This window comes from Erythrolamprus reginae, chromosome 3 (assembly GCF_031021105.1).
Source record: "Erythrolamprus reginae isolate rEryReg1 chromosome 3, rEryReg1.hap1, whole genome shotgun sequence".
NCBI lineage: Eukaryota > Metazoa > Chordata > Lepidosauria > Squamata > Dipsadidae > Erythrolamprus > Erythrolamprus reginae.
In genome coordinates this window covers 111408972-111431825 of record NC_091952.1, presented here as the reverse complement: position 1 = coordinate 111431825, position 22854 = coordinate 111408972, and the positions used below count along the sequence as shown (strand labels likewise).

General features: G+C 40.4%; 1 protein-coding gene across 1 annotated transcript in view; it reads right to left on the bottom strand.

The window, feature by feature from the left end:
- CRB1 (crumbs cell polarity complex component 1) overlaps positions 1-19742 on the bottom strand; it is a 41823-nt gene extending 22081 nt beyond the window's left edge. The window contains exons 1-2 of the mRNA XM_070746381.1: positions 19691-19742; positions 9735-10682 (exon numbers count right to left, since the gene is read on the bottom strand). Of these exons, the coding sequence (XP_070602482.1) occupies positions 9735-10682; positions 19691-19742 (1000 nt within the window). The remainder of the gene's footprint in view (positions 1-9734; positions 10683-19690) is intronic.
- Positions 19743-22854: the final 3112 nt, after the last annotated feature.

Sequence of the window (22854 nt, the reverse complement as noted above, 5' to 3'; positions counted from 1 at the left end):
GATTCCAGATAGATTGGAACAGCTGAATGAGTTTGTCAACATGCACTGCACTACCATCCTTATAGATCTCTGCTGCTATCACATCAGATCCTGGGACTTTGCCACTGGACAGCTGGTTGATCGCCTGAAAGGTTTCAGTTTTTGAGGGTGGAGAGTCCAAGCTGTGGTTGATATCCATCTGGGGCATTCTGTCAATCACCTCATTGTTGGTGGAAGATGGGCGGTTCAATACAGATTGGAAATGCTCAGCCCAACACTGTGGAATTAGAGTCTTCTCAGTGGTGAGAGTTCCACCGGCTGTGTCCAGTAGAGGGGAGCTCCCTGAGGACTGAGGTCCATAAATAGATCTGAGGGCTTAATAAATCATTTAACATCGTTACTGTCAGCAAACCTCTGAATTTCATCTGCTTTGATACTCAACCAGGAGTCCTTCCTCTTGTGAAGCTTGCTCTTTATGATCCTGCAAGTGTTGTTGAAGGCATTTTTCTTAGTTGTTGATGACGGATCATTCTGATAAGTGCGATGAAGGTGGTGCTTTTCAGCAAGTAGGGCCTTGATCTCTTAATCATTTTTGTCAAACCAGTCCTGTTGTTTTCTGTATGAGGGTCCCAGAACCTTTAGTGCAGAAGAATGCACAATGTCCTGAAAGTGTTCCCAGTCTTTCTCCGCATTTCCCTCTACAGCTCTGAAAGATGGTTGTCAAGATCTTCTGCTAGTGAAGCTGCTATGTTGGGGTTCCTCAGTTTACTGACATTGATCCATTTTATCACAGCTTTGTTTCCCTGTGGATGTTTCTTTGGCTTGATTTGAAAGCTTAATTTGGAGATGGTGAGTCTATGGCCAATCCAACAGTCAGCACTCAGCATGGCCATGGTCACCTGTACTTCCTCCACACATTGACATAATCAATAAGATGCCAGTGTTTGGAGGGTGGGTGCATCCAGGATGTCTTTTTGCAAGTGGGCAGGCGAAAGATGATATTGGTGATGATCAGATTGTGAGCCAACCATGTCTTAAGTAGTAATAGGCTATTGCTGTTACATTTGCCAATTCCATTTTTTCCAATGACACCATCCCAGGCAGAGTGATCAGATCCTACTCTTGCATTAAAATCGCTAAGTAGGATCAGCTTGTTGGTGTGCTTCACAGATTAAAGTAGATAATCGTTATGGTTCAAGATGTAGTGAAAAGAGTGCTCACCATTTGTTAATCGCTTGCCAACTTTTCTTGATTAAATTTGAGTCCAAATAATATTCTCTCCCACTAGATTAATATACTGAGTTGCACCAAAATCATCTTGATGTCAATTATTTCCTTCTCTTGATGCCACCTTAAAACTGCCCTTCCAACAGAAAGATAATCACAGTAATGGAACACAGGCCCCCCTCCCCAGGAATTCTGTCTCCTTAGGATTAGCCCTTGGCGCCTGATATAAATGATTGAAATCCAGGAGTTTAGAAAAGATGGAAATCTGTGACCAAATCTCCCTTTCAAGCATTTTGTCCCATTTAGGAAAAGTGAACTGGTAGCTCCAAATGCAGTGCTATTATTACTATTTAAAGTTGTATTTATTTTATTTACTTAAAACATTTATATAGCCACCTATCTTCCAGTCAACTCTGAGCCGCTCCCTATTAAAAATTCAAGTTTAAACAAGGTCTTCCCATAATGCTATCCAGTATTTTCGCTCTATCCAAGGAAAAACTAAATTAAGAAATGCAACATTATGATTATGGAGTTTTAGTGCCCCATGTAGTTTGAGCCCTGAAGAAAGTGGAAGCCAAAGTACTTTAATATTGTAAACAAATTTTGACTTATCTTGTTCTCTCACCGTATCTCACAGTTTTCACACACATTAGTCTAAAATTTTTAAATTTAAATTTTAAAATCAATATTTTTTATTTAAAATTTGTATTCTTCATCCTATTTTATCATTGTCATCTGGATTCTGTTGTGAAGCAATAAAATATGAGGTAAAATTGTGAAGATTTTAGACACCTGGGAATTTTAAACATACTTTCAAGAAAAAAATTTTTCTTCTTTTTCTAGAAATCAGAATTCTTTTTGAACCAGATATCAAGATGATTAGGAAAGTATCCTATTAATATTGATTTTAGTGAATAAAAGAATGAGATTGTTTCCTAATTACCTTTCCCTCTGTGCTTGTGTATGTATATTCTTAAAATGTTGGATACTGTGAAGAATATTGTGGCCAGAAATAAAAGACATCTCAAATAGTTTCTAATCATTCACAACAGCTCTATTGGAAGCAAAAACTCCTCTTGGAAGACGGATGGTTTCAATTTTGCTTCATAAAGAAGCAAACATATTTACCAGATGTAGTTCTCTTTTCCAAAGTTGCTTTTCAAACCTTTGGATAAATTACTGCCAAACCTCAAAGCTGTCTACTACAATTATGGCTCCTGCAATGTCATTTTCCAATAGGAACAACTGGAGTGGGGGGATGTAGGTGTGGGCCATGAAGAACAGCATAGAAAATATGGTATTTTTAAAATAAATATAAGATTGCATTTTGAAGAGTATGTTTTCCAAATATAACTATCTAGAAAATTCATTTACCAGACAAAAGCTCCCACAAATCCCTATAATCCAGCACAATTATGCCACATCTACTAGAAGTGGGATATCTGAATTGAAACAAAGATCTATAATGATTTTTTTCATGCACATTCTAGCTTACTACTTTTCCTGCCAATGGTGGATGGGACAACTCCCTTTTTGCAGGAATATTTTAGCTCCACTTTTTGGCATGAATACATTTGACAGCAAATTCTGCAGGCAGCTCAAACCAAGTCAGACATATTTGAGAAGAATGCTCAGTACAGCTGGACATATGTCTGCTTAATATGAATTGCTATACATTCCATTAGGATTTACTCTTGGTAGAGAGGTATACACATGCATGTTATAATTTTCTTATTAAGTCTTGTCTGAGTAGGTGCTTTTATCTATCTATCTATCTATCTATCTATCTATCTATCTATCTATCTATCTATCTATCTATCATCTATCCATCCATCCACCCATCCATCCATCCATCTATCCTTGACTTTGAGTATGAGAACCATATAAAATTGGTTGGGAATTAGCATGTTATCACTTACTTTGGCTATCATTTGAATTACCAATATATACCGTATATACTCGAGTATAAGTCGGGTTTTTTTAGCCCAAAAATGGGCTGAAAAACCCGACCTCGACTTATACTCGGGTGACTGACATGTCACCACAAGGGGGCGCAAGCGGCTGAGGGAAAGACAGCCGTCTGCCTTTGCTTCAGCTAGAAAGAAGCGGCAACTGCCCGGTCAAGAAGCAAGAATCCACCCCCTAGCCAAACGGCTTTTTTCTTGTTTAGCGCGGCGTTCGAGTGGTTGGCAGGTTCCTTTGCTTGCACACAAGAGCCAACCACTCGAACGCCACGCTAAACAAGAAAAAAGCCGTTTGGCTAGGGGGTAGATTCTTGCTTCTTAACCGGGCAGTTGCCCCCTCTCCCAGAGCTTCTTTGGAGCTGAAGCAAAGGCAGACGGCTGTCTTTCCCTAAGCCGCTTCCTGGAGACCGCTAAAGATATCGCTCTGGGGGAGGGGGCAACTGCCCGGTTAAGAAGCAAGAATCCCCCCCCCCAGCCAAACGGCTTTTTTCTTGTTTAGCGCGGCGTTCAAGTGGTTGGCTCTTGCATGCAAGCAAAGGAACCTGCCAACCACTCGAACGCCGCGCTAAACAAGAAAAAAGCCATTTGGCTAGGGGGGGGGATTCTTGCTTCTTAAACCGGGAGCAGTTGCCCCCTCTCCCAGAGCTTCTTTGGAGCTGAAGCAAAGGCAGATGATTGCCTTTTCCTCGGTCGCTTCCCGGAGGCCGCTTTGGGACATCGCTTTGGGAGAGGGGGCAACTGCTCCCAGTTAAGAAGCAAGAATCCCCCCCCTAGCCAAACGGCTTTTTTCTTGTTTAGCGCGGCGTTCGAGTGGTTGGCTCTTGCGTGCAAGCAAAGGAACCTGCCAACCACTCGAACGCCGCGCTAAACAAGAAAAAAGCCGTTTCGCTGGGGGGGGGATTCTTGCTTCTTAAACCGGGAGCAGTTGCCCCCTCTCCCAAAGCGATGTCCCAAAGCAGTCTCCGGGAAGCGACCGAGCGAAAGGCAATCGTCTGCCTTTCCTTCAGTTCAACAGAGGAGGCAAATGCCCTGCCTTCCCCCAGCCGGTTAACCGAGCGCTTCAAGTTAACCGGCTGGGGGAAGGCGGGGCATTTGCCTCCTCTTTCGGGCTGAAGCAAAGGCAGACGATTGCCTTTCCCTCAGTCGCTTCCCGGAGACCGCTTTGGGACATCGCTTTGGGAGAGGGGGCAACTGCTCCCAGTTAAGAAGCAAGAATCCCCCCCCTAGCCAAACGGCTTTTTTCTTGTTTAGCGCGGCGTTCGAGTGGTTGGCTCTTGCATGCAAGCAAAGGAACCTGCCAACCACTCGAACACCGCGCTAAACAAGAAAAAAGCCGTTTCGCTGGGGGGGGGGATTCTTGCTTCTTAAACCGGGAGCAGTTGCCCCCTCTCCCAAAGCGATGTCCCAAAGCGGTGTCCGGGAAGTGACCGAGGGAAAGGCAATCGTCTGCCTTTCCTTCAGCCCGAAAGAGGAGGCAAATGCCCCGCCTTCCCCCAGCCGGTTAACTTGAAGCGCTCGGTTAACCGGCTGGGGGAAGGCAGGGCATTTGCCTCCTCTTTTGAGCTGAAGGAAAGGCAGACGACTGCCTTTCCCTCGGTCGCTTCCCGGAGACCGTTTTGGAACGTTGCTTTGCTTGCGCCTTCCCTCCTACAGCGGAGAGAGGCGGCAAATGGCCAGCCCTTCCCCCACCCGCTTAACTGAGCCCTTCGGGAAGGTGCCGCCTGTCTTTGCTGTAGGAAAGGCAGGCACATCCGAAGCGCGTGGGGAAGTGGCTGTGGGAGGCAACGACATTCCTAAGCCGGTGAGGTGTGGTGGGGGGGTGGCGAGAAGATAGAAGCAAGAATCCACACCCCCCCCAGCTTTTTCCCCCTCTCCCTGCAAGAAAAGGAGCCAGCCAAACACTCCAATGCCGCGCTAGAGGGGGGAAAAGCCGATGAGGTGTGTGTGTGGGGGGGGTGGATTCTTGCTTGTCTTCTCAACACCCCCTCACCCCACCTCTCGGGAAGAGAGCAACAGGAAAGGACGCGGTTTTCTTCTGCCGGGTCGAGGACAAAGCGGGTGTTGAGGGCGGCGGGCGAGCAACATTTCAGCGGGGAGAAAACCCCAAGCTGAGAGTGCCTTTTAAAATCACTCTCCTCTCAGCCTCGGCAAGCTGCCAAGAAGTGGGGTTTTCGGAGTGAGGAGGCAAAAACGCTCAGAATGTCACCAACGAGGCATTTCTCCAAGGGGCGGGGGTCCCTAAACTTTCCTTTAACCCCAGCGGACACAAAGATGGGAATGCGTGGTCCTCGCCAGCCACCCATCTGCGGGGGCTGCCCCGCGCCAAGGCAGAATTAAATTCAACAACCAAAATATTATATTTTTAAAAAACATACTTTTTTGACAGTTTGTTTGCCTTTTAAGACATCTCTCTGGCTGTGCCTAATGTCAACAATAAAATTTTTTGCCAGGTGAATTTTTTTTTGCCAGATTAGCTATGGATCTCACTGAAGAAATTTTAAAGAATACAGTGGTACCTCGAGATACGAGTTTAATTCGTTCCGGACCTGGGCTCTTAAGTCGAGCAGCTCTTATCTCGAACGACTTTTCCCCATAGGAATTAATGTAAATAATTTTAATTGGTTCCAGCCCTCAAAAAACTCACAAAGTTAGTCTAAATTATGCAGAAAGACATGTTTTTAATGAAGAAATGTACATGTACATATAAATGAATAATGAAGTTTCTTTCACTTAACTTGTAAACTTTCTTAAACTTTTAAATTTACATATGTTCAACTTCTCTGCCACCCAATCCTGTAGGACAGAGGTCCCCAACCCTTTTTGCACCAGGGACCGGCTTTAAGCGATCAAGAGAGGAATGGGTGAATGAATGGATGGAGGGTGGGAAGGAAGGAAGGAAAGAGGGAAGGGACAGGAACAGAGGAAGGAAGCAAGGAAACTTATGAAAGGGGAGAGTAAGAGAGGAATGAGTGAAAGGAGGGAGGGAGGGAAGAAGGTGGGAAGGAGAAAGAAAAGAAGAAATAGAGGAAGGGAAGGTAAAAGAGAGAAAGAAAAAGAGCAAGAAAGAAAGCTGCAAGCACCCCCCCCCCCGAGCCCCCCAGGCCGGTTGCAACCTTTTAAAACACGCGCGCCGCTTCGCAGCTGTCTCCTGAAGCCGAACGCGGAAGTTAGCGTTTGGCTTCAGGAGACAGCTCCTTGGCGCTTGTATCTCGAATTTGGGCTTGTAAGTAGAACAAAAATAATCTCTCCCCTCCCAGCTCTTATCTCGAGTTGCTCTTAAATAGAGCAGCTCTTATGTCGGGGTTCCACTGTACTCAAAATGATTCTTCATTTGCTTTGTAACCTTAAATAAAAAAACAATACAGTATTGACTCTGTAATTTACCCGGGGAGGGGACAGGAGGGGGGCGCAGACAGACAGGAAAGGAAGACAGACAGACAGACAGACAGAGACCTATGACCACAATTGAGCTCAAAATTTGTTGTTAAGCAAAAGCATTGTTAAGTGAAAATCACCACATTTTACTCAATCCATGACATTTCCTAGCTCTAACAGTGATGTGCAAGCTAGGGAAGTACCGGTATATCTGAAGACATGTGTAATGTTCTAGTTATGGTTAACTGTGTGGCAGAAAGTGGACTCTGGGTTTGTTTTCCTATTACAGTAAATGAGGTTGAATGTACCATATATAATTTTACAAGAGCTCTCTCTCTTTCTCTCTCTGTATATACACATACAGTTTATATAGTAGATAATGTACAGTATATTTTTGTGTGCCTGTGTGTAATATTTATTTACACATATGGCATATATACATAGAATTAAGTATATTTTGGATGTTCAGTAATTGTAAATATAGAGGGAAATTGTATCTCTTTGAGGCAAGGAGAGGTCAAGTATCCTAACCCTAACCCAAACCAGCAGGAGCAGGGGATTGAGGTAAGTACCTAGGTACTTGCATTTTTTTTGCCTATACCTGCCTTGGGGGATATATACCTGTTTACCCTCTTTTAAACTTACAGAGCTAGTTTACTGACTTTCTTTGAAATAAATATTCTAAAATATTTAATCTACTGATGCCTCAATTGATGTAATTTTATTGGTTTCCATTTTTATAAGTTACCAGTAGCCGCTGCAATTTCCACCCTCGACTTATACAGGGGTTTATAAATTTTCCCAGTTTTTGTGGCAAAAGTAGGCGCCTCGACTTATAGTCGGAGCGACTTATACTCGAGTATATACGGGGTAAGTCCTTTTGAAAAGTTAAGACTAAGGTAATTCTAGCAGAGAAAATGTATTTACATATAGCAGTTTGGAGTTAAAAGCAAAAAAGTACTTTGGACATATAGCACTTGTCTGCAACCAGAGATTGTCCCGCCTGCCTTGGTGCATTCTCTACTCAGGAAGATCCAGCAGCATTGGATAATTTTTGACCTGCATCCAACCTTCTCTTTGTGGAGTTATATTGCAACTCCATATGGTGCTGGAAGGTTATCTGGATCCTTTTCAGTTCATCTTTAGATCTGGGTAAAGTATCAGCAGGGCACCGATTACGCTTATGGGTGACATCTGGTCATCTTATGTGCCAGTTAACTTACCTGGACCAAATGACACTTTCCATGGTCACTCATGCATCAGACAACTCTATATAAAACTATTCTTGAAGACCACTCAGAAGGTAAAACTCATCCAAAATACAGCAGAATGAGAAGCAATTATGGGTTTTCCCATAAATAAATAATCAAGTAATTTAACCAAGGGCATCTTTCTTCAAGATTGTACAGTGCTTATGGAGAGTAGTTGCTGAAGAAGACATTGTTGCTTTAATGAGTTGTGGAAAGCGTCTGATTCATCCAAAATATTTAAATATATGATTGTGAAGTGTCCCTTTGATGGCACTAGCCTGATGTCCCATCAAATGTCCCTTTTATGGGACATTTGTTCCAGCAAAAAAAGCCTATTTCAGATCACATCTGCCAAAGAATTTAAGCTGGCCTGGTCCAAGAGAAGAGATTTTTTTTCCTTGGCCTCCTCTTTCTATACTATTTTCCCCTGAAGGTGAGATCTGCCTCCACACAAATGGTGCCCATTTCACTGATACAATGCTGGTGCTTGTGTATATATATATATATATACACAAGCACCAGCGTTGTATCAGTGAAATGGGCAGCTTAGAGAAATAAATACATAAAGTTAAAGGTATCCCACAAAGTAATATGTGACAATCACTTCTTAGGAAAGCTTCTTCAATGAGATCATATTTGAACCAAGTATGCATGTACATCTCATGTCTTTGAGAATATCTGAGGTGTTTAGATCCCATATGAATTTTGGGTGGCCTTTCATTAGTTATGCAACAAGTATGACTCAGTATATGTAAAAAAAATCATAAGAGGGTAAAACAGTACCTTTCCATTTTCATTCATTAATGTACATATCACATAGACAAATAGCCTGAACTGGCTAATTGCTGGTGAATTCAAGGTAGATACAGTATATTGATATGGCTGGTGAATTCAAGGTAGATATATTGATATGGCCAAGATAGATGTAAAAGAGAGAGTATATTACTTTGTATTAATATAACCCATGCCTCTATCCAGTGAAGGGCTGGAAAAAACTTTTACTACCACACTATGGGCATGGCTTATTTTGTGGGTGTGGCTTGCCAGCCCTGTGCCCAGGTGGGAGTGGCTTGACAATCATGTGACTGGGGATGGCTTAAAGGTCATGTGACTGGCTTAAAGGTGGCCAATTTGATGTCAACTCAAAATACAATTTCCCTATCTCTTTACTATTGCTGAACATCCAAAATATACTATTTAGTTTTATGTATATATGCCATATATGTACACACAGGCACACAAAAATATACATTATCTACTATATAAATTATATGTATATGTACACACACATACACATGCACAGCTCTTCTAAAATTATACACATTCAGCCTCATTTACTGCTATAGGAAAAACATACACAGAGCCAAGAAGGGGGGGGGGAGAAAAAAAATCTACCGGTTCTGTGTACCTGATCGTACCTGTAGGAGCCCATCACTGCCTATATCACTCTGTACAGGCATGGGTTATAGTAATACAAATATGGTGGAAATGCCAGGCTGCCATCCCTCTAACTAAGGCATTTTCAATTGCCATGTTACTCTGCAGTCTTTCTACAGCAGGCTTACAACAGAGGTTTTCAATTGTTCTCAGACTGTGGAAATTGTTAGTTTAAATTAAACACAATTCCCAGGACCCCTGATCAAGAGACAAAGCTCTTGGTAGAAATATTGACTATTTTTAAAAAATTATGATAGGGTTTTTAGGTTTTTTTAAATATTAGATTTGTGCCTGTATAATACTGTTTTTTATCGTATTGTGAGCCGCCCCGAGTCTTCGGAGAGGGGAGGCATACAAATCTAATAAATTATTATTATATTATTATTATTCAAATGAAATTGGGTCCATGGGATCCCTTAGTCGGACCTAGATTGAAAAATCCCAACTGATAATACAATTTCAATTATAAAGAAGTATCCTAGTTTTGAGGTAATGTTCTTACCTGTAGCACAGTTTGGCCCAGCGTAAGGCCGGTAGCAATCACATTGATAGTTCAGCCATAAGTTGTTGCAATGCCCCTTATTTTGACATGGCTGGTACTCACACCAATCTTTTTTAACACAGCCTGATTTGACATTTAAAAATGTGTCAGATGATAAGTTCTCCGGGATAATAATGCTGAAATCCACTTCTACGTCCTGAAGGCAGCCTACAAATGAAGGTGCAGAATGTGTACTGTAGATATTTAGTAGAGAGCCATTGTTTGCTACTGGCAAGCCACCCAAAAATATGTTTTGAAAAGCAATCACTGCCTGCCTGCTATCTACTATAGCAGCAGTCTGACTAAGACATAATTCTGTGCAAGAGCTCTTGTGTAACTTCAATGTTACTGCTCTGGCTATGGCGACCTCCACTGAATGCCATTCACCATCATTGACATTATAGGCTATATGTAAAAAGGCCTTCAGTTGATTGTTGACTTGCATGGATAAATATAAACAGCCATTCTGTAACTCCAGCTTCACAAATGTGTCTTTGTCCCCTCGGTAAAATATCAAAGTTGCTGGCTGAACAGTCAAAAAACTAAGGTTTATGTTATAAAAATAGTCCTCAGAGGAGGCTGCAATGCTGTTTACCTGAAGATACCCATTTCCCTGAAAAGACAATGTGGTTGAGGTTTCACAGTGTACTCCTGTGTAGCCAGCTGAACATATGCAGTTAAATCTATGTTGGCCATTTCTTAAATGAGGAATACACAATCCCCCATTCTGACATGTATGTTGAACACAGCCAAAGAGGATTTCTGTACAGTTCTGACCACCATAAAAAACTCCATCTTTCTCTCCAGTGAGACAGTGGCAGGTATAACTTCCAAGAGAATTTTCACAGGTCCCTCCATTCTGACAAGGGTTCAAGTGACATTCGTTGATGTCCTCTTCACAGCGAATGCCTGCAAAAAAAAATTATGGAATTGGATTACTTGACATATCCAGTTTCTTGGCATCCAGCTTCTTGACATATATTTGTACACACACACACACAAACAAACACACACGGGTTTTTTGGTCAAATCATCCTGGTATACCCAAATATGGAAGAGAGCATATTGCTTCATTTTTGGCCCCTCGGCCCCTCCAGGGGCCATGTTCAAGGCCATTAATTTTTTATAGTTGACAAACAGAAACATAGAAGATTGACGGCAGAAAAAGACTTCATGGTCCATCTAGTCTGCCCTGTATTTTATCTTAGGATGGATATATGTTTATCCCAGGCATGTTTAAATTCAGTTACTGTGGATTTACCAACCACGTCTGCTGGAAGTTTGTTCCAAGCATCTACTACTCTTTCAGTAAAATAATATTTTCTCATGTTGGTTCCAATCTTTTCCCCAACTAACCTCAGCTTGTGTTCACTTTCCTATTAAAAACACTTTCCTCCTGAACCTTATTTAACCCATTAACATATTTAAATGTTTTGATCATGCCCCCCCCCCCCTTTCCCTTCTGTCCTCCAGACTATACAGATTGAGTTCATGAAGTCTTCCCTGATAAATTTTATGCTTAAAACCTTCCACCATTTTTGTAGCCCATCTTTGGACCCGTTCAAATATATCATGTATAGTTCAATTATATCATATACATTCACATATATCAATAATTTCATTATCTGTGTATGATGAAAATGATACTTGAGGTCAAAATGTTAAAAGAAAAGAAACCTACACATTCATCTGGAACATAGTGATTTATCCTCAGCTGGAGCTTTAATAAGAAAAGAAGAGTGATCTCTCAGGTCTGCTTCTGCTTGCTGCTAACCCTTGGCTTTGTCTGAAGTCATTAATACCAGTGTCTAGGAAACTGCAGAAATATAGAACAATTGCCTTTTGATTTTGAGCTCTTCTTTGATAATGGAATAGCTACATCCTCAGATCAGGAAGGCAGGAAAGGAGTAATGAAGGCTTTATCTCAACTAGCGTAATTATTGGTTCCCATGCTCTTCCAGCTTTGTTAAGCTTTTGATCCTTTTCATATAACACTTAGTCATAATCCAGGTGTTTATGACTTCAGGCCCAACTGCAATATATACAAAAGGATAGAAGGGACTAAGGACTAAAGATAGAAGGGGCTAAAGACCGAGGGGAAAAGGTTGAGGCCATTGCAGAGACATCCAGTCTATTTAAATGAAAACAAAAAGCATGTTGGCCTGTCCAGATTGCATTAATATTGAGGAGGAGGATTCTGCTAGATCATCCTAGCAAGAGTCCATTCTGCTCAGAAATTGTTTAGTAATCTTACACGGTGGGTGGGTGGATCCAACTGTAAGGGAAGAGTCCGAATCTGTAATTACTGGCTCAGATGGAATGAAAAAGAGATGCCATGGTTTTGTTTAGCATCTGTACAGGATACAGTACAGAGGCAGGATCTCCCATCCAACAGTTATGACTTCTTAAAAGCATGGTGACATCTTGAGTTTTTTAAGATACAATGAGAATAAAAAAAAGACATCTCTCACATTTCCATTCTAGGGATGCTCTCCGTGGCAGCCAGCTGCTGTTTTCAAATATTGTTATCCACAGTAGGGGGAGCTAGTCTTCAAAGGTGGGTGGATCTTGTCCGCAGCCAATCAGGACTGAGTCTGCCAGCATATAAATAGTGCCCCTCATCTTATATTACCCCTCCTTCTGACTCAATCCGAGTCCAGGATGCATGCTTTTACTTCCAGCAATTCATTCAAGTGTCATTTGCAACACTTTGTAATTAACTGTTCCTCGGCCAGCACTAAATCTATTCTTCTTAATCCCACCCTAGAGTTAATGAGTTTAACACATGAATTACCAATATTTCTGTCCAGTATGCTGACTCTTGCTTACTTTCCTTTCAATATATTAGACATTTACAGTTAAAATCACTCATTTTCTGGTATCTTCTTTTTCTGCAGATGCTGAGATTAGTGCTCTATCTTTTCTTGTAGGATAGACTAAATTAATTCTTGCCACAAATGACTCTCTGTCCCCTGTAGTTAGCCATGGATGTGCTAAACAAGTACTTCACCACCCAGGCACTTGCGTAAATGGCAAGTTGACAGTCATATATTACAATGAGATACTTGATGTCAATCCAAAACAAGCCATTCAGAGTGACATACAAATAAGGAGTTCGGTTCACCTGGTCATGTCTATGTTGGGGTTTAATGCTCCCCACCTGCTCACATTCTGTAAAATTATCTTAAGATTCATATAAGTTAGTGGGCATCTCTGCCTAGTAAGGCCAATTCATTCAAGGACAGTTTTATCCATTTTCTTGCATCTGGCCCAGAAGAAGCTGCATGAAAGAGCCAATAAGTGTCTCTGTGCTAGGGAGGAAACATTATTTATCCATTTTACATTCATTTCTCTGGGTGCAAATGACTTCCTTGAGTCGCAAGACAGCAATGAATGAAGCTGCATATTTGGTGTGTTGGAAAATATGTCTGAGAGGAAACAGTTCCAAACACTCATTTGTGAAGTCAGTACATTTCCTTTCCACCTTTTAAATTAAGTGACACGCTTCTCAATTATGAGAAGCAATCAAACGTGCCAATGCAGTAAAACACATTTGCTAAGACAGAGTTAATATATGAAGTATCCGTAAGGTTTCTTTGTTTCTTTTAAATGTAAAATAATGCTTTAAAAACGTTTTGAACCAAACAAAAACCCTGTACCATCCATTAACACAATAAGCATTTCAATGCCTCTAAGGCAAATGAAGAAAATGTAAGAATTTTTGTATTGACTTTTTATGAGTCACACTTGGGTCTTTCAACATTTGTATTCTGGCGTAGAATGAAGGAACACTGATAGCAGTGATGGTGAACCTTTTTTTCCTTGGGTGCCGAAAGAGTGTGCGCATGCACTACCACACCTGTGCAAGTGCTAACCCTATAATTCAATGCCTGGGGAGTGTGAAAACAGCTTCCCCCATCCCCTGGAGGCACTCTGGAGGCTGGAGATGGCCTGTTTCCCAACTTCTGGTGGGCCTAGTAGGCTCGTGTTTCACCCTCCCCAGGCCCTAAAGGCTTCTCTAGAGCTGGGGGATGGTAAAAACATCCTCCCCCATTCCCCCGGAGGCTCTCTGGAAGCCAAAAACATCCTCCCAGAGCCTCTGTGCAAGCCAAAAATCAGCTGGCCAGTACACACATGCATGTTGGAGCTGAGCTAAGGTAACTGCTCACGTTCCAGCAGATATGGCTCACCATCACTGACTTATAGGAACTCATCCCTCTTAATACTGCTTGATACACCCTGGTATACTCCCTCTATAGAATAATGCTTTATAGGTAGTTCTTGATTTATGACCACAAATGAAAACAGAACTTTCATTGCTAAGCAAGATGGTTAAGTCATAGTCATTATTAAGGAAAACGCTGCAGTTGTTTAGTAAATCATAAAGCCATTAAGTGAACTCAGCTTCCCCTATTGACTTTACTGGAAATCTGCTTGAAAGGATGTCAATAGGAATCACATGACCCTGGCATGCTGCAACCATTACAAATGTAAACTGGCTGCCAAACATCTGAATTTTGATCACGTAACGGTGGGGATGTGCAATTGTTAAAAATTGATTTATAATATAAAATACCAAAAATACAGAAGGCAATAGTAGGAAAGTACCGTATATACTCGAGTATAAGCCGAGTTTTTTAGCCCAAAAAATGGGCTGAAAAACACAGCCTCGGCTTATACTCGGGTCATTGACAAAGTCACCACACGAGGGCGCCATTGCTTGAGCCAGAGCGAGGAGGCACCAGCTTTTGTCCCCTCTGGCACGCCGTAGTTCCTCTCCCTGCCTCAAGCAAATGAGGCAGCCATTTGCTCCAACCGAGAGAGGGAAAAAGCAATGGTGAGTAACTATTCTTTGCTCTATCTGCATTACCCTTAGTCGGATTAAAAAGGCCCCCTGCTGTCAGATTCTCCTCCCCCTCCTTTGAAAGGATTTAAACTGTTTTAAAAATGGTATTTTGTGGTAGTTGCTGTCCTTGCTTGGATAGGATCTAATAATGTGTTATGAGGCAGAGCTAGACAGGAATTCTTTTTCTATCTGTCTATTTTTCTATCTATCTATTTTTCTATCTATCTATCTATCTATCTATCTATCTATCTATCTGTATCTATTTCTATCTATCTATCTATCTATCTATCTATTTTTCTATCTGTCTGTCTGTCTGTCTGTCTATCTATCTTTCTATCTATATCTATCTGTCTATCTATCTATCTATCATCTATCTATCTATCTGTATCTATTTCTATCTATCTATTTTTCTATCTTTCTATCTATCTATTTTTCTATCTATCTATTTTTCTTTCTATCTATCTATCTATCTATCTATCTATCTGTATCTATTTCTATCTATCTATCTATCTATCTATCTATCTATTTTTCTATCTGTCTGTGTGTCTGTCTATCTGTCTATCTATCTTTCTATCTATATCTATCTATCTATCTATCTATCTATCTATCTATCTATCTGTATCTATTTCTATCTATCTATCTATCTATCTATCTATCTATTTTTCTGTCTGTCTGTCTGTCTATCTATCTATCTTTCTATCTATATCTATCTATCTATCTATCTATCTATCTATCTATCTATCTATCTATCTATCTATCTATCTATCTATCTGGTTTTCTATGCTGATAACCTCACAGCAGCTAATGCTGAAGCTCTTCTTTGGATACACTTATTTATTTGTTTGTTTGTTTGTTTGTTTATTTATTTAATTGGATTTGTATGCAATCCCTCTCCAAGGACTCAGGGTGGCTCACAGCATATATAAAAACAGAACAATAATGTAAATCCAATTAATGATGAGAAGGAATCCAGTTTTGAAGGATTTTAACTGTTAGGTTTTAGCTTTGTTCCTGATCGAGCTACTTTTTTTACTTTTTAATTTATTGTTAATATTGTTAATTTGTTTACCCTCTTTTAAATTTACAGAGCTAGTTTACTGGTTTTCTTTAAAATAAATATTCTAAAACATGTCTCAATTAATGTAATTTTATTGTTTTCCATTTTTATAAGTTACCAGTAGCCACTGCATTTTCTAACCTCGGCTTATACTCGGGTCAATACGTTTTCCCAGTTTTTGTGGCAAAAATTGGTGCCTCGGCTTATACTCGGGTCGGCTTATACTCGAGTATATACGGTAAGTGAGAGAGGAGGGAAGGGAAGGGAAGATAAAAGTGTAGGGAAAGGGGAAAAGAAAAAAAGTAAAGGCATTGACTTCTAACTCCCTTTGGTGCAGTAGAATAAGATAATAACATCAAACCTCAATTGCCCATCAGAACAAGTAGACAGAAGAACAGTTTTTTCCCTGAATGCCATCACTCTGCTAAAAAATAATTCCCTCAACACTGTCAAACTATTTACTAAGTCTGCACTACTATTAATCTTCCCATCTTTCCCATCATCCATCTCCTCCCACTTATGACTATATGACTGTACTTATATCCTCATGATTTATATTGTTTGTTTCCTAATATGATTTGATTGCTTATTTGTATCCTAAGATTATCATTAAGTGCTATACCTTATAATCCTTGATGAATTTATCTCTTCTTTTATGTACACTGAGAGCGTAGACACTGATGACAAATTCCTTGTGTGTCCAATCACACTTGGCCAATAAAGAATTCTGTCCTGTCCTGTCCTATCGCTGAACTTTTTACTTTTACATAATGTAGTTTTTTCTGTAAAAACAAACCTATTTAATCAGTAAAACCCCAAATCAAAGTTGGGAATGTACAATGTTTTAAAGTCACTTTTTTTCAGTGCTGCTGTAACTTCAAAAGGTCATTAAATGGATGGTTGTAAGTCAAGGACTACTTGCATGCCTTTGCTTTTGAATGCTAAGGAAAGGTTGCAATTCAATGGCAGACTGCATAATTAATATACAGATGTTCCCAAGTTTCAGCTCAAACATTTTCAACTATCAAACATCTGTCTGAAACCTGGAGAGCTGCTTGAGGTCACTATATAAATAATGAGCTCCGATGGTCTAACTTGGTATGAAGCTGCTCAGATTCCAGTTCAGATCTATCTGCTCAAGACCAAAACAATGACATTCTAAAATAAACATGTTTATAATATACCAGATCAGGGCTTAGAAACTAAGCAAAATTAGGCATGGCTTGAATTTGGCTGGAGAATCATCAGATACCTAGAAAGCATCTGAAAGTGGTAGTGAGTATTCCTATTGTTTCCTAAGAAATGACATGGATATCACTGTGTATCACCAAGAGAATGATATTTTTTCAGTATTTTATGCATGCATACAGACACATACAGACATGATGAGGGACAGGTCTATGAGTATTTGCAAATTAAATGAATAAGCATTTAAAACTCAACAGGGCTCACAATAGCTGTGCACTTTCCAAATTTACAGAATTTTGAGTCACTGAGATAAGAAAATCATTAATAGTTACAAAAGCATCTACGTTTTTCATATAAAATGCCAAAATGCTGTTCTTTTAAAAAAAAATTGCAGGGGACCATGCAATTGAACAGTTATATTAAAAACGTAGAATATTTCCAGTCTATTTTATATATAACTCTGGTTAATATTCTGCTGGAAAATAGGGTACTACAAGAACCAGATATTTGGCAATTTAATATACAGTCTAGAGCAGTGATGGTGAACCTATGGCACGGGTGCCACAGGTGGCACACGGAATCATATTTGCTGGCACATGAGCCGTTGCCCTAGCTCAGTTCCAGCGTGCATGTGTGTGCCGGCTAGCTAATTTTTGGCTTGCACAGAGGATCTGGGAGGGCATTTTTGGCTTCCAGAGAGCCTCCAGGGGGATGAAGGAGGGCGTCCTTACCCTCCCCCATCTCCAGGGAAGCCTTTGGAGTCTGGGGAGGGCGAAACATAAGCCTACTGGGCCCACCAGAAGTTGGGAAACAGCCCATTTCCGACCTCCAGAGAGCCTCTGGGGGAGGGGGGAGAAGCTGTTTTCACCCTCCCCAGGCATTGAATTATGGATGTGGACACTTATGCAGGCATGATACCGTGTACACACGCTCTTTCAGCAACCAAGGAAAAAAAGGTTCGCCATCATTGGTCTAGAGCAACTTAGAAATAAAACATCGAGGTATAGTTGAAGGAGGAAAAAAACTTAAGACAGGGCAGGACAGAAAATGGGGCTCTATTGTTACAACATAACTCTCTTCTTACTATAATCTTCTCTCTGTCTAATCATTGGAACAAATCAAAATAGACATTACTGTTTTTTTTCCCAAGGTTTTCCCCAATCTTCAGCCAGGCAAAAGAGGAGATGGCGGAGGTTCTCAGGCATCCTCTGTCGCCATGTCTTTTGCCTGGTCGAACATTGCCGGAAGCGCCTGTGGCTGCCTTGCACGGAGCTTGAAGACAGCACTTGGGGCTCTGTTCTCCCCACCCCGAGAGAAGAGCACTGGTTCTAAATGGAGAGAAAAGCGCTTTTGGAGCGTAGGATGAAATGGGGAACGCAGAGCGAGGGAGGGGAGATGGGGCTCCCAGACAAAGAATCAGTCATGTAGGAGGCTTGGAAACTAGTGCAGATGCTGCTTGTCTTCTCCCTGACACCGAAGTGGACAGAAGGAGGCTGGTATGCATGGCCAGCGACGGGATGGCCGCAGCGGTTGGCGAAGGGTGCTCTAAACAAAGCTGCCTCAGCCAGAGAGAGGCAGCCCCTGCCCAGCCCCTGCCACAGCTGCTCACCCGAGCCACTTTTCTGCCTACTGCGAGTGCTCCTCGGGCAACGCCTGCTGATCTCCCGCAGGGAGGGAAGCGGCCAAGGGCTGCTGGGCAGCCTCGGGGACAGCCGCCAAAGCATGGGAAGGCTGCCGTCACCACTGCCACTGCCAACCGCTGCCCAACTCCCCCGCACACGCAGCATTTGATGTATAAGACGCATCCAGTTTTTGAGGCACTTTTTTAAAAATAAAAAGGTGCGTCTTATACACCAAAAATATGGTAATTACCACCGAGACACCTTATTGGTCTGGAAACCTGAAAAATACATGATGAGTTAATTTTTACTTCTTTTTGTTGTCTGTATTGTATTAATTTGTTAAATAACATATTTCTACGTATTAAGGAAAATAGTGGCAATGATTTACTAGAAAGGGACATAGAAAATATATTACTAATTAACAGAAAGTGTGTATAACATTTTTAGTTCATGTATTTAATTTTAAGTCTGCAAGCTAATGTTTAACTGGAAAAAACAAATCTTCTTTAGGTTTTCGTTGATATCTTTTTGTATATGTGGATAATAATTCTTATTGCTTTACTGGCAGAAGAGGCCACTGTCATTATGTTAAAAGGATTAAGAAAGATTTATGGAATCACTGAATGTAATATAATCAAACTGAGAGACTTATAAATTAGTTCCATAGAAAGATTTCTATGAAAAGTTATTGCAAGTTATTACAAATTACATTTTCAAGACATTCATTGTTTTCAGCCATTATAGCCATCTGCTAATCCCAATATCCTGCATGTTCTTACATAGAAAAACAACCAATCTATCTGTGTATAAAATTTCTGATTTAATGTAATTAAGAGAGTATTTCATTCCTTCTCTAGCATTCTGTAGTTCTTATATTCCATACTAGTGTTTCCCCCCCCCAAAAAATGATTTGAATCATAATCTATGTTTATTCTACTTACAAATAATATTTTCTTTTGGTAATTCAATTAGATGCTTAATTTCATGATATCTTAGCTAGCACATGTACATTCCACATAACTGGTTTCTTCACCAGTTCACTTGCATACTAATTGTTAGCTTTCAGAAAAAATAAATATTAGCATTATTTCTCCATAGTTTTTCAAAATATATTATGTTATATTAGAAGCAAACAGATTTTCAAATTGTAAGTTTCAGATAACACTGAATTAAAATCGACTTAGGATAAAAAGGGGGGAAATACCTGTGATCATTGCCATTAAAAGACCCCAAGTCTGTATTCTAGCTCCAATCATTTCCCTCCAAAGTAGACGTGATTCCTCTATTAGCAATTTCCATGGGACCTGCATTTATCCATTTCAAAATGAGAACTTGGAGGGTCTATTAATATGCTTGTTTTGCCAGTGCAGATTGACAATGCAGCCGGATAAATAAGCTTAACATAAATCTCATTATGGTGCTTACGCAATGACTGTGTGTTATATGATTGGGTGTGATTCCAAGTATACCTGGATGTTAATTTTGGGCAATTTAGCAATCATGTACTTTTCCGACAGGTGTGTCCATAGCTAAAACATATAATGATTTTTCCAATGTATTGTCAAGGCACTCCATCACTGGTCAAATATAATACTACTATGTGCTGAAGCTACCTGACTATGCAAAATGAAAGTGAAAGAAGACATTTGAGGACTACTGACCTGGAAAATACTGGCATGTTGTACAGGATAGCTACCACATAGGCTTTTGTTTAGAAGTTAATAAGAGAGATCTTTTCTGAGTACTTTCTCAAGTTGAGTAACTGCAGTGGATCTCATGTCAAAGAAACTAGATTGCAAACTATGACTAACACAATGGTTCTCAACCTATTCTTCATTATGGACTCCTTTTAAATACCTGTTGTGATCATGGAGCCCCCTAAGACTAAGCTGAAGATTTAAATCATAACACTTTTTCAAGCCTTCACGGACCCTCTTTGACAACACTGCCCCCCTTTTCCAGGGCTCCGCAGACCTCAGGTTGAGAATTTATGATGTAAAGGGTTCATTAGGGGAGAAGGAATTATGCACAGAATTCTGTTGTATTGCAGAGTAACATTATCATGGTAACATGCATCATTTCAGTAGGGACAATGTATTACTGTCCCTATTATTATTGTATTATTGTATTACAATGTATTATTGTCCCATTTGTATTATTTTATATAATATGTCTGGTGGCACTTTTCTATAAACAATGCATCATTTGCATGATGCTATTTGATTCACACTGTTGTGGAAATGTAACCCACTCCTTGTGGAGTCTGATATAGGAAGGCAGGAGTTGGCTAACTACAACCTGGGGACCAGATAAGGACTACCACCAATTTTATACAGCACACAGGTCAAGGCTGGGATGGCAGGTAGCAGATAGGCAGCTGGGCTCTTAGGGCGGCCGGGAATATAATGAACTGATGGGATGTGCTGGTGGCCAGAATAATCCAACAGTTGCTATGTTCCTCAGCCAGCAGACCTGTATCCATTGCAAAAACTTTGCCAACCCCCTGAAAATCTGGGAACTCAAGATTTCACTGTATACTCTGTAATGGTTTTTTAAATTCTTTGGATCCTGAGTTTAGAGCAATATTGCTCTTATAAATTTTGTCTTATTAAAACATATCATGGCAATAGACACAGCTGCTATGAAGCATCTTTTGAAACTGTATCCAAAATTTGCATTGCCCTATAAAATATATATTTAGACATTACCAGTTCTTGTTTCTAGTGTGGCCTAGAACACACTAGAACAGGGGTCCCCCACCTTTTGGATCTCAGGGGCCAACAAGGTCATAATTTTAATGCCCCGGACCACCAAATTCATAATTTTAAATCCCATGGGCCCTAATTCATAATTTTAAGTCCCACAGACCACTAATATGACTTTAAAAGAAAAAGTTCAGAGAACCTCCTTTTTATTAATATAAAATCAGTGATGGGCTACCAATTTTTTCTACCACACTGTGGCCGTGGCTTATTATTTTGTTTCAACATCTTTCAGTGCAAATTGGGTGCTCTGGGGTGGAGCTCCAAATTTTGCTACCGGAACTGCATTCCTGACCGTTCCTAACACAAAAAATTAATTATAACAAAATCTTAATGCTTATTTAATAATAATGCTTATTTAACAACAACAACAACAACATTAACAGAGTTGGAAGGGACCTTGGAGGTCTTCTAGTCCAACCCCCTGCTTGGGCAGGAGACCCTACAGTATTTCAGACAAATGGGTATTCAACATCTTCTTTAAAACTTCCAGTGTTGGAGCATTCACAACTTCTGGAGGCAAGCCATTCCACTGATCAATTGTTCTAAGTATTGGGAAATTTCTCCTTAGTTCTAAATTGCTTCTCTCCTTGATTAGTTTCCACCCATTGCTTCTTGTCCTGCCCTCAGGTGCTTGGGAGAATAGCCTGACTCCCTCTTCTTTGTGGCAACTCCTGAGATATTGGAATACTGCTATCATGTCTTCCTTAGTCCTTCTATTCATTAAAGTAGACATACCCACTTCCTGCAAACATTCTTCATATGTTTTAGCCTCCAGTTCCCTAATCATCTTTGTTGCTCTTCTCTGTACTCTTTCTAGAGTCTCAACATCCTTTTTACATCATGGTGACCAAAACTGAATGCAGTATTCCAAGTGTGGTATTACGAGGGCTAGTAATTCTCTCTCAACCCCAAGAAACAAGCAATGGCAAACTAGTTACAAAAATCTTGCCAAGAAAATTAGTCCAGACAGTTGCCAGAATTAGACACAGACTTGATGACACAAATTATCTATCTATAACTGTCTGTCTGTTTATCTTTCTGTCAGTCAGTCAGTCAGTCAGTCAATCATCTCTCTCTCTCTCTTTCTCTTTGTCCATCTTTTTCATTTTAATACGCCTCTGCAACTTACACTAGACTAGAAAGAAGATGATATTAAAGTCCTTGCATGCCACACAGCAGCTTCCCATTTTTATTTGTACTTGATGGTCAACAACAGGCATCTATAAATACATCTGACATTGAAGGAGACCATATTGCTTGAAGCAAGGTATGTTTATGAGAAGACTCTTGATTAGTAAAAGCATTACATAATTTGGATTACAACTTCCTGATGGAAGCCTCATGTACTGTTAATCAGAACAGCAAGAACCGAAAGTTATTGGAAGTTAAATCATTTGCACCACCCATAAAAATTCATGATATAACAGGAATTAAAGTGAAATGTACATTTTCAGGAACAGAAACAATATAAAAAGGGTGGAATCATTAAGTAATTGGAGGGGGGCAGCAATGTGTGAATCTGAAGTCAAGTCAGCTCAGAATCTAGGTCTTTATCTTGGAAAAAGTAGGACAAATGGGCTGTTTAATTTTGTTTTCTTAGATA